Raw genomic sequence first — 12,500 nt, 5'->3', positions numbered from 1 at the left:
GTGTGTTTGTGTGTGTGTGTGTGTGTGTGTGTGTGTGTCTGTGTGTGTGTGTATGTGTGTGTGTATGTGTCTGTGTGTGTGTGTGTTTGTTTGTGTGTGTGTGTGTGTGTGTTGTGTGTAACGTGTCTGTCGTCTGTGTGACGTTGTGTGTGTCTGTGTTTGTGTGTGTGTTTCTGTGTGTTGTGTTGTTGTTGTGTGTGTGTGTGTGTTTCTGTGTGGTGTGTGTGTGTCTGTGTGTGTCTGTGTGTTGTGTGTGTTTGTGTGTTCTGTGTGTATGTGTGTCTGTGTGTGTGTGTGTTTGTGTGTGTGTGTGTGTGTGTGTGTCTGTTTGTGTGTGTTTGTGTGTATGTGTGTGTGTGTGTGTCTGTGTGTGGTGTGTGTGTCTGTGTGTGTGTGTGTGTGTTTGTGTGTGTGTGTGTGTTGTGTGTATGTGTGTGTCTGTGTGTGTGTGTGTGTGTGTGTGTGTGTGTCTGTGTGTGTGTTTGTGTGTGTGTGTGTGTGTGTGTGTGTGTGTGTGTGTGTGTGTGTGTGTGTGTGTGTGTGTGACACACACAGACACACACACACACAGACACACACACCTCAGAGTCAGCAGTAATGTCTGCAGCAGGGACTTATCTATATCTCAGCGATAGAGGAGCGAGAGGATCAAAGGTTGAACAACCAAAGACAGAAACAAACACACTCGTCTGTGTGTGTGTGTGTGTATGTGTGTGTGTGTGTGTGTGTGTGTGTGTGTGTGTGTGTGTGTGTGTGTGTGTGTGTGTGTGTGTGTGTGTGTGTGTGTGTCTGTGTGTGTGTGTGTGTGTGTGTGTGTGTGTGTGTGTGTGTGTGTGTGTGTGTCTGCAGGAGAACACGTTGTGTCTGACTCAACAAACTCAAACTGCATGTTAATGTGTAAGCTAGGGCTGCACCACATCAGCAGAATACCTAGTTGTGATTATTTTTTTAAACTACTGCTACTACTTCACCTCCTTCTTACACATTCAAGCCAGCGCTCCAGTGTAGAATCAGCCTTTCATCATGCAGCATTCACACCGCAACTTCTTCAGTGTGTCCACACAGATGTTTGGGTTTTGGGACTTAAAGGTAGCCTAGAAATTCTATTCTCCTTATATATGCTTCCTCTTGGTAATATTATTAGGAAACACTCAATTAACTTTCACTGTTACGCAGACGACACCCAATTATACTTGTCAATCAAACCAGACGAAACCAGTCAGTTAGCTAAACTTCAAGCGTGCATTAAATATATAAAATAATGGATGACCTACAATTTTCTGATGTTAAACTCAGACAAAACTGAAGTTATTGTGCTGGGACACCTCCGAACTTCATTATCTAAAGACATAGCTACTCTGGATGGTGTTGCCCTGGCCTCCAGCGATACTGTCAGAAATCTAGGGGTTATTTTTGATCAGGATATATCCTTTAACGCCCATCTAAAACAAACCTCAAGAACAGCTTTTTTTCATCTTCGTAACATTGCCAAAATTAGGAACATCCTGTCTCAAAACGATGCTGAAAAACTAGTCCATGCATTCGTTACTTCCAGGCTGGACTACTGTAATTCCCTACGATCAGGTTGCTCAAATAAGTCCCTTAAGACTCTCCAGCTGATCCAGGATGCTGCAGCGCGTGTTCTGACGAGAACTAAGAGAAGAGATCATATTTCTCCTGTATTAGCTTCTCTGCATTGGCTTCCTGTAAAATCCAGGATTGACTTTAAAATCCTTCTCCTGACCTACAAAGCTCTAAATGGTCAAGCACAACCCTATCTAGAACAGCTCCTAGTACCTTATTGTCCCACTGGAGCACTGCGCTCCCAGAATGCAGAGTTACTTGTGGTTCCTAGAGTCTCTAAAAGTAGAATGGGAGCCAGAGCCTTCAGATATCAGGCTCCTCTCCTGTGGAACCAGCTCCCAGTCTGGGTTCGAGGGGCAGACACCGTCACCACATTTAAGAGTAAACTGAAACTCTCCTCTTTGATAAAGCTTATAGTTAGGGAGTGAGGAGTTGCAGCGTACGCCTAGACCGGTGGGGTAGGGTGTATAGCTGCAGACACAGCACCCCTTCTCTTCTCTGCTTCTCTTTATAGTCATCAGTTTTATTTATTATATAATCAATAATATAGCGAGAGTAGAGGGAGGCAGGCCAGTACAGCCCGATCCGGCAGGGGAGAGTTCTAGCCCGACCAGGCACCTCTCTTTAACCTGCCTCTCTTAGTCATGCTATTATAATTTAATACTGCCGGGGAAGTTCCTTCCTTCTTATGACACACTGAGCTGCTCTCTCCTCTCTCTTTTTATTTGTTTCCTTTTATGTGCATCCTTGTCCCAGAAATGCTTGTTACTAACCTAGCTCTGGGGAGTTCACTCCCCGGAGTCCAGAACATCGCCTTGGATTAGGGTGACATCAAGATCTGTGTCTTGGGTGCAGCTGTTGCTGTGGACCTGCTACATCCTGCTACACCCTGCTACACCCTGCTACATCCTGCTACACCCTGCTACGTCCTGCTGCGCCCTGCTACACCCTGCTACACCCTGCTACGCCCTGCTGCGCCCTGCTACACCCTGCTACATCCTGCTACACCCTGCTACATCCTGCTACACCCTGCTACATCCTGCTGCGCCCTGCTACGCCCTGCTACATCCTGCTACACCCTGCTACATCCTGCTACACCCTGCTACACCCTGCTACGTCCTGCTACGCCCTGCTACACCCTGCTACATCCTGCTACACCCTGCTACATCCTGCTACACCCTGCTACACCCTGCTACATCCTGCTACACCCTGCTACACCCTGCTACATCCTGCTACGCCCTGCTACGCCCTGCTACACCCTGCTACACCCTGCTACGCCCTGCTACACCCTGCTACGCCCTGCTACGCCCTGCTACATCCTGCTACACCCTGCTACACCCTGCTACACCCTGCTGCGCCCTGCTGCGCCCTGCTACGCTCTGCTACACCCTGGTCCTGCTACACCCTGCTACGTCCTGCTGCGCCCTGCTACGCTCTGCTACGCCCTGCTACACCCTGCTACACCCTGCAATGTCCAGCTGCGTCCTGCCGCGTCCACCCACGCTCTGCTGTGCCACGTTACACCCTGTAACACCCTGCTGTGCCCGGCTATGACATGAACTACTACGACTACCATTGTAGTCACTGTTCCATTATCTTTAATGTGACTATTACACTATTACACCACTGGTCATCACACCCCCAACCGGCCCGTCAGACACCTCCTACCAAGAGTCTGGGTCTGCCGAGGTTTCTTCCTAAAAGGGAGTTTCTCCTCGCCACTCTCGCAATAGCCACCGCTAATGCTTGCTCTTGGGGGAATTACTGTAATTGTTGAGGCTTTGTAAATTATAGAGTGGTCTAGACCTACTCTATTTGTAAAGTGTCTCGAGATAACTCTGATTTGATACTAAAATTGAATTGAATAGAAATCTAGACCACTAGCGGCAGCAAATGTAATCTGCAGCCAGGGGGGTCTAGCAACTCTCCGTTGGCTTGCGAGCTGGAAAAACCAAACTCTGGTCAGGCCAATCACATCGTGTATAGAGTGGGTGGGCGGGGCTTATGGCTGCTGCTGCTGGTGAACAGCTGGTCTTCTGGAAGACTTGGAGTTCAGCTTTTCTTTGAGAAAAGAACAAAGAACGGCTCTGAAGTCATTCTTAAAAAAAGAAGATGTGTTCAGAGTTTAAAGTTGAATCTATCAACTAGCGTTGCTCTGATTGGTTGGAGCGCTATCCTATTGGTGCAGAGGGAATTTGAAAGACAACCGTTGATCCCGCCCCTCGGATTGAGCCCTGACCAATGGTGAGTTCCCAGACCCAACATCTGGATGTGGGGCTGGCTGGTCAGGCTAACTCTACATAAAAGTCTGGATAAAACCGTCCCCGCAACATTTAAATGCATCTTATTCTTGAATTCAGATTAAAAACTTGAGAGTTTTACCCTGAAGTCCTTCCTGTGCACGTTATAAAATATAGAAACAGACGATTGCCCAATCAGATCAGACAACCTGAATCTGATAACGGCCATAACAAACACACACACACACACACACACACACACACACACACACACACACACACACACACACTGTCACTCAGAACACACTGAGGGTAAAAACACTAGCATCAAACACCAATACACAAATTACAAACTTTTTCATCTTTACATTTTGAACAATTTGAGTGACTTGACACTACTCAACAGTTTATTTAAGGAAAAAGCATACCAATTTTTACATAAGGTAAACAAGAAGGAATGAAAATCAGCAGTTTTCTTCAATATTTTATCTCTAGTAATTTATGGAATTACTGGGGAAAAAACTAAAAGTACGTAACAGTACCAGAGGATAGTGTGACTAATCCTGCCTCTCTCCAGCATCATGTGGCAAGTTCTCTTCATCACATTAGATGTCTTCATCATCTCTAAATAAAAATGAATGTGGTGTTTCTATTGCTTTCACCTCCATTACTTTCTGAAAAACAGTAAGAACGCTGTTTTACTATTGTAAAGATATAGTTTATAGCTGTGTACATAACCTCAGACATCTTACCTGGACATGTTGGTATCTTTGCTCTTTTACTTGTTTCTCTCAAACAGTACAGTGTATAACTGTTTCATTCTTATTTGGTGTTTGTATACAAAAAAGGCTTTCTGAGCTTTCTCTGTATAAATACCATATATGTTCATTAACTAGTCTAAAACAAGACACTTGCTTAGGCTTTCAGCTAAAATTGCAATCAGCAGTGTTTGATAGGCACCAGACTGGAATCTATTCTGTTTTGAATGTGTGGTTAACAGTGTTGACAGCAGTGTGTTAGCATTTGGACAAAGTGCTGTAGATCTACAGTGTTGTGCACGTTGTGGTTAAAGTCATGGGATAAGTGTGTAGAGTTTTGAAAACTGAAATGAAATGAAATGAAAAACAAACTAGAGTTTGGTCCACATGAACTGCTGCTGTGCAGACTGTAGTTTGAGTTTTGCACATGTGACTCCAGTTGGGCCCACTGTCGTTTAGCAATCGAAAAAAACTGTAATTGGTTGACTTACAGTTTCATGATTTCACACCTGTCTGCGTTTTGTGCTGAGCGGTGCGTGGGTGTGTGTGCGTGCGTGTATGTGTGCGTGTGATGTGCGTCTGTGTGTGCATGTGTGTATGCATGCATGTCTCTGTGTGTGTGTGCGTGCGTGTGTGTTTGTGTGTGTGTGTGTGTGTGTGTGTGCATGTGTGTATGCATGCATGTCTCTGTGTGTGTGTGCGTGCGTGTGTGTTTGTGTGTGTCGTATGCGGTGCATGTGTGCGTGCGTGTGTGTGTGTGTGCATGTGTGTGTGTGTGCGTGTGTGTGTGTGTGTGTGTGTGTGCGTGTGCGTGTGCGTGTGAATGACAGATAGGTGTGTCAGATGTGTGTTGGGTTTGTTTTTAATGTTATCTGTTAATTGTTGGAGCAGACGATGCAAAAAAAGTTTTATTTCATCTTAAAACTCAATAAGGAGATTGAGGATGATTAGGTAACAACAATAATGCAATATATATATATATATATATATATATATATATATATATATATATATAATATAACAAGCAAGTAAGGGGTTGCTGTGACTCTCACAGGTTTCAGATAAAGACGATCATGCTTCCTGCACATCCAACAGCATGCAAATACTCTGCAACAACAGGAAAGGCTTGGTTTCCTGTTAGTATGGCAGTATATGTGCAGGTGTCTGCAGGTTTTAGCAGAATCAAATCTTCCGACGAACATGGAGAGCTTTCGAGCAGCCCTGAAGCAATTTGCTAGCCATGTCTCTAAAGCAGCCTGTATCTATGGCACAGCCATTGGGCTTTTCTCCTACCATGTCCTGCTTAACAAGGACATGGCTTGCACTTGCAAAGAACAACTGGGAGCCTGCTGGTTATACATGACTTCACCAGCATGTTTACTATTTGTCTTAATACTCTGGATTGACAAACCCTTTCAGAGATCCATCAAGTACAAGCTGTATAATTGTGACCGTAAATTTATAAGGGTATTATCGATTCGAATTCTCAAGGCAGCTATGGTCAGTACGTTGTGGTGTATAGCCGTTCTCATCGATGGAGACTGGTTTGTTTGCTGTTACAATGATCACACCGAACAACAAGCACAGTTGGCCTGCAAAGACAAGACTGCAAAGACAGCTGAGGATCAAGCACTCATCGCTGAGCTGAAGAACAAGTCAAGGGTGAGTTTTTAATCTTTCCTCATTGATGACATCATGATTGTCGCTGTTTTTGTGCACTTAAGTAACCTGGTTATTGTTGGTTTCCTGCAATTATCTGATTCTTTTAGATTACGTGTTAACAGGAAACAGGTATAGCGATTAAGAGAAGGTTAACACCTAATCTGCCATTTTGGACCAGCTCAGTCCCTTACAAATAACGTTTATATGCTTCTACTTTACAACAGCAATAACATATTGTAAGAAAATTATTGTTTAAGGCCCTGTCCACACGCAACCGCAGTATCAGGTCACTGAAAACTCCTGCCAGGGTGAAGATTTTTAGAAACTCCGGTTGCTTTGGTGTGGTGTAGCCGGTGAAACCGGTGATTTTGGCTTGTGACATCGGAGTGTGCACTGTTGTCTCCTTTGTTTGACATTAGATTGTGCACCGCTATGACCTTTGTTTACATGAGACGAATCTCTGCAATGGCGGATTTTATAACAATAGGCTAACGATTGGGTCATAACACGAGACTTACTGTCACACAGTAGAGGAATTACCATATAGTACAGGAGAAGCTCACAGGCAGTTTGGACTTCCATTATCTGTTTAATTACTAATGTTAATGTTTGCCTATATAAAGAGACTTCAGATACAGTATTAGGGGACCACTAAGGTCTATATAAAAGAGACTTCAGATACAGTATTAGGGGACCACTAAGGTCTATATAAAAGAGACTTCAGATACAGTATTAGGGGACCACTAAGGTCTATATAAAGAGACTTCAGATACAGTATTAGGGGACCACTAAGGTCTATATAAAAGAGACTTCAGATACAGTATTAGGGGACCACTAAGGCCTATATAAAAGAGACTTCAGATACAGTATTAGGGGACCACTAAGGTCTATATAAAAGAGACTTCAGATACAGTATTAGGGGGACCACTAAGGTCTATATAAAAGAGACTTCAGATACAGTATTAGGGGACCACTAAGGTCTATATAAAGACACTTCAGATACAGTATTAGGGGACCACTAAGGTCTATATAAAAGAGACTTCAGATACAGTATTAGGGGACCACTAAGGTCTATATAAAAGAGACTTCAGATACAGTATTAGGGGACCACTAAGGTCTATATAAAAGACACTTCAGATACAGTATTAGGGGACCACTAAGGTCTATATAAAAGACACTTCAGATACAGTATTAGGGGACCACTAAGGTCTATATAAAAGAGACTTCAGATACAGTATTAGGGGACCACTAAGGTCTATATAAAAGAGACTTCAGATACAGTATTAGGGGACCACTAAGGTCTATATAAAAGAGACTTCAGATACAGTATTAGGGGACCACTAAGGTCTATATAAAAGAGACTTCAGATACAGTATTAGGGGACCACTAAGGTCTATATAAAAGAGACTTCAGATACAGTATTAGAGGATCACTAAGGTCTATATAAAAGAGACTTCAGATACAGTATTAGAGGATCACTAAGGTCTATATAAAAGCATCCAAAGAGCACCATGTCATGGAACCTTTAAACATAAAGAAGAAAAGTGTTCCTAGTATAGAACCCTGGAGCACGCCCCTTTATTAACAATATATTAAGCTTTAGTTTTAATAAAAAAGTTACCACAAGTACATAAAGATGCTGTGATTATACAACCTGGTCTTTGATTTTGATTTTCAGGAAATCGGCTTGCCTCTTCTCTGTATCACCTTGGTGGCTTCCTGCATGTCAGCAGTACCGTTGGACCTCTGCACTGCCAACGCTGACAAGCTTAAGGATATTATTTTGGAAGAATGTGAAAACCTAGCGACGAAGAAGCTGAGAGAAAATGCAAATGTTAAGCTGACTGAAAAACTCAACGCCTGTTTTACTGGTAATGACTGGGTAAAATGTTTTGATTTTGACGAGATTACTAAAGAGATAATATCCGCCCCGAATAACACACCAGCAGATGCCTCTACTCCAGAACCAGCCGAACCTTCATCTCCAGGACAATCAACCGAATCCACACCTTCAATCCCTATGAAGCAAATTAATCAGGCCGATAGTTAAACTGTTTAAACGTGATTTTAATCACTTCAACAACAGTATTTTTTTCATTGCTATGAAACCTAAACCTGTACTCTATAGAGCTCAACAGTCCCGCCCACAGCCGACTCCGGAAGTAAAAATCCCATTAATTTTCTCCATAAGGATTTAGATTATCTACCATAATATCTAAACCATCCCATAATATCTAAACCATCCCATAATATCTAAACCATCCCATAATGTCTAAACCGTCCCATAATGTCTAAACCATCCCATAATATCTAAACCATCCCATAATGTCTGAACCATCCCATAATGTCTGTGTGATTGTGTAACTAAGGTTTCTGCTCCTGTAGAAGTTAGAAGTCTGGATGAAATCAACCTTGTTTTAAGAAAAACAGGTTTTATCGGCGATTTAATGAAGAAAAACTACATTTCCCACAATCCTTAGGGTAACAGCAACGTCTCTGATTGGTCCAACTCGCTGTTACCATAGAAACATTTACCGTATCTGTGAAACCGCAAGCGGCTAGAGCGAGCTTCTACCGTTGAAGTCTCTGATAGATTATCTGGACGCAGTCTCGGACCTTTTGACTTTTTTGCCGTTTTCAAAATGTTTTTTTGGGCCGAATCAAACGTGTTTATGTTATGTTATGTTATGTTTATGCTCGCCACTCATCTCGTACCTGATTGGCTCGTTCCAGACTTAAAACTCTTCACATATCAGCTGTTTTAGAAACGTCAATTGAACAATTGAACGGGGAAAAACACTTCTGGAGACAGAGACGAATAACAGTGGGCGGTCTCTGTTGAGCTCTATTTTAACAAGTTTATTTTAAGTCACAATGTAGCTTTGCCATAGCAACAGAGCGCATTTAAGTCCCGCCCCCACCGGAGGGGATAACCTCTCTCTGCTGACTTGTACTGTGTGAAGGTTTCCTCCTCTTTATTCTGCTAGCAAACAACAGAAACATGTCTGAAAGCTGCTGTGTGATGATATGAACTACCAACAATGTAAAGAACCCAGAACTTAAGTTTTTATTAGCTGCCGACCTGAAAAACTGAGCTTTTATGAAGACAAAAGTGGAAACAGATGTTAGGAATCAGCAGAGAGAACGGAGAGACGCTAAGCTAACGTTATGTCTGACGTTACGTGTGTTATCTTAAAGGAACACACCGACTTATTGGGACTTTGTCTTATTCCCCGTATCCCCCAGAGTTAGATGAGTCCATACAGACCCTTCTCATCTCCGTGTGTGTCCTAACTCTGTCTGACGCCCCCACCGCTAGCCTAGCTTAGCACAGATCCTGGAGGTAACCGGCTCCATCTAGCCTAGCTTAGCACAGATCTAGTAACCGCTCCATCTACCTAGCTTAGCACAGATCCTGAGGTAACCGCATCTAGCCTAGCTTAGCACAGATCCTGGGTAACCGGCCATCTAGCCTAGCTTAGCACAGATCCTGAGGTAACCGGCTCCATCTAGCCTAGCTTAGCACAGATCCTGGAGGTAACCGGCTATCTAGCCTAGCTTAGCACAGATCCTGGAGGTAACCGGCTCCATCTAGCCTAGCTTAGCACAGATCCTGGAGGTAACCGGCCCATCTAGCCTAGCTTAGCACAGATCCTGGAGGTAACCGGCTCCATCTAGCCTAGCTTAGCACAGATCCTGGAGGTAACCGGCTCCATCTAGCCTAGCTTAGCACAGATCCTGGAGGTAACCGGCTCCATCTAGCCTAGCTTAGCACAGATACATCTATCAACATATATTTAGATATTATGATAGTATGCATTTCTTTATTTTAATATTATTTTGTAAATATTTGAAATACTACAGTATATGCTGTAAGACAGAACACGAAAGGATCCGAGCTGGGAGCATGCAAAGCCGATTTCCCACAATTCATTTCAGAGAATCAGACAGCAATCAGCGGGTCTTTAACGCCAGTATCGCTTCAATGTACATATATATATAAATATATATATATATATATTTATATATATATATATATATAAATATATATATATATATATATATATATATACAGTACAGGCCAAAAGTTTGGACACACCTTCTCATTCAATGCGTTTCCTTTTATTTTCATGACTATTTACATTGTAGATTCTCACTGAAGGCATCAACCCTTTGCTTTTTTATTAATAAGGGAAAAACTTCCACTAATGAACCCTGACAAGGCACACCTGTGAAGGTAAAACCATTTCAGGTGACTACCTCATGAAGCTCATTGAGAGAACACCAAGGGTTTGCAGAGTTATCAAAAAAAGCAAAGGGTGGCTACTTTGAAGAATCTAAAATATAAGACATGTTTTCAGTTATTTCACACTTTTTTGTTAAGTACATAATTCCATATGTGTTCATTCATAGTTTTGGATGCCTTCAGTGAGAATCTACAATGTAAATAGTCATGAAAATAAATAAAGGAAACGCATTGAATGAGAAGGTGTTCCAAACTTTGGCTGTACTGTATACATATATATATATATATATATATATATATATATATATATATATATATATATATATATATATATATATATATATATATATATATTTATATATATATATATATATATATTTATATACATATATATATATAAATATATATATATATTCATATATATATATATATATATATATATATATATATACATATATATATATATATATATATATAAATACATATATATAAATATATAAATCAGTGGTTTTGTCACCACCAACAACACGTTGCTCAGCTTTGTTCCAGTAAGTTATGCATCGTAATAACCTTTAAAACTATCAGCAGAAGACTCCAGAAATGACGTAGTAATTAGCGCTCGGCTTCTGTGAAAGCTTGCTGCACGTTGTAGCCTACGTGAGAATTTGTACAATAAATATACCAATAATGAAGAAAATTGTGTTTTATGCTTATGTTTGACTTATTTGCATTTGTTTCGACTTGTTCTGTTGTTAAAAACAAAAAAAAATAAACTAGCTTTGTTTATTTTATTTTCCATGCATCATTATTTAAAAACGCAATTTTCTAATTTTGCAGTTGATGAATGTTAATAGCAAAGACTAAAGGGAATAAAACATGAGCATATGTATGTGTGGGACTTAGTTTGATTTAACATCACACTGCATTATTAGTTGTTTTAAACCAGGGGTCACCAACCTTTTCTAAACTGAGAGCTACTTCATGGCTACTGAGTCATACGAAGGGCTACCAGTTTGATACATTCTTCTGAAATAACAAATGTGCTCAGTTTGCCTTTAGTTATATATGATTATTAATGATTAATAATAGTTATACATGATTATTAATGATTAATGATAGTTATATATGATTATTAATGATTAATGATTCTCATCTATGTGAAGACACTGATCATGTTAATGCCTTTAGTTATATATGATTACTAATGATTAATGATAGTTATATATGATTACTGATAAATGATAGTTATATATGATTATTAATAGTTGTATATGATTATTAATGATAGTGATAGTTATATATGATTACACATAAGACCAGCTGTTATAGAAGGTACTACACACATAGGACCAGCTGTTATAGAAGGTACTACACACATAGGACCAGCTGTTGTAGAAGGTACTACACACATAGGACCAGCTGTTATAGAAGGTACTACACACATAGGACCAGCTGTTATAGAAGGTACTACACACATAGGACCAGCTGTTATAGAAGGTACTACACACATAGGACCAGCTGTTATAGAAGGTACTACACACATAGGACCAGCTGTTATAGAAGGTGCTACACACATAGGACCAGCTGTTATAGAAGGTGCTACACACATAGGACCAGCTGTTATAGAAGGTACTACACACATAGGACCAGCTGTTATAGAAGGTACTACACACATAGGACCAGCTGTTATAGAAGGTACTACACACATAGGACCAGCTGTTAGGTACTACACACATAGGACCAGCTGTTATAGAAGGTACTACACACATAGGACCAGCTGGTACTACACACATAGGACCAGCTGTTATAGAAGGTACTACACACATAGGACCAGCTGTTATAGAAGGTACTACACACATAGGGCCAGCTGTTAGGTACTACACACATAGGACCAGCTGTTATAGAAGGTACAACACACATAGGACCAGCTGTTATAGAAGGTACTACACACATAGGCCATACTGTTATAGAAGGTACTACACACATAGGACCAGCTGTTATAGAAGGTAC

The 12,500-nt window shown here is 41.2% G+C and overlaps 2 protein-coding genes across 2 annotated transcripts in view; one reads left to right on the top strand and one right to left on the bottom strand.

Annotated features, from left to right (window-relative positions):
- kcnd1 (potassium voltage-gated channel, Shal-related subfamily, member 1) overlaps positions 1 to 12,500 on the bottom strand; it is a 1,001,373-nt gene that overhangs the window by 158,686 nt on the left and 830,187 nt on the right. The window lies entirely within an intron of this gene.
- Positions 5,754 to 8,463, top strand: LOC120558739. The gene is made up of 2 exons (XM_039799943.1): positions 5,754 to 6,244; positions 7,923 to 8,463. The coding sequence occupies exons 1-2, from the start codon at positions 5,783 to 5,785 to the stop codon at positions 8,292 to 8,294; spliced, it is 834 nt and encodes a 277-aa protein (XP_039655877.1). The 5' UTR covers positions 5,754 to 5,782; the 3' UTR covers positions 8,295 to 8,463.

The sequence above is a fragment of the Perca fluviatilis genome, chromosome 5 (assembly GCF_010015445.1).
Source record: "Perca fluviatilis chromosome 5, GENO_Pfluv_1.0, whole genome shotgun sequence".
Lineage (NCBI taxonomy): Eukaryota > Metazoa > Chordata > Actinopteri > Perciformes > Percidae > Perca > Perca fluviatilis.
Note: the sequence above shows the minus strand (reverse complement) of the source record. Positions and strands in the feature narration are given on the sequence as shown.

Excerpts from the sequence above, each read along its gene's own strand:
- LOC120558739 (XM_039799943.1), top strand. The coding sequence starts at position 5,783 with ATGGAGAGCTTTCGAGCAGCCCTGAAGCAATTTGCTAGCCATGTCTCT. Across the intron at positions 6,245-7,922 it reads AGCTGAAGAACAAGTCAAGG|GAAATCGGCTTGCCTCTTCT; the intron begins GTGAGTTTTTAA and ends TTTGATTTTCAG.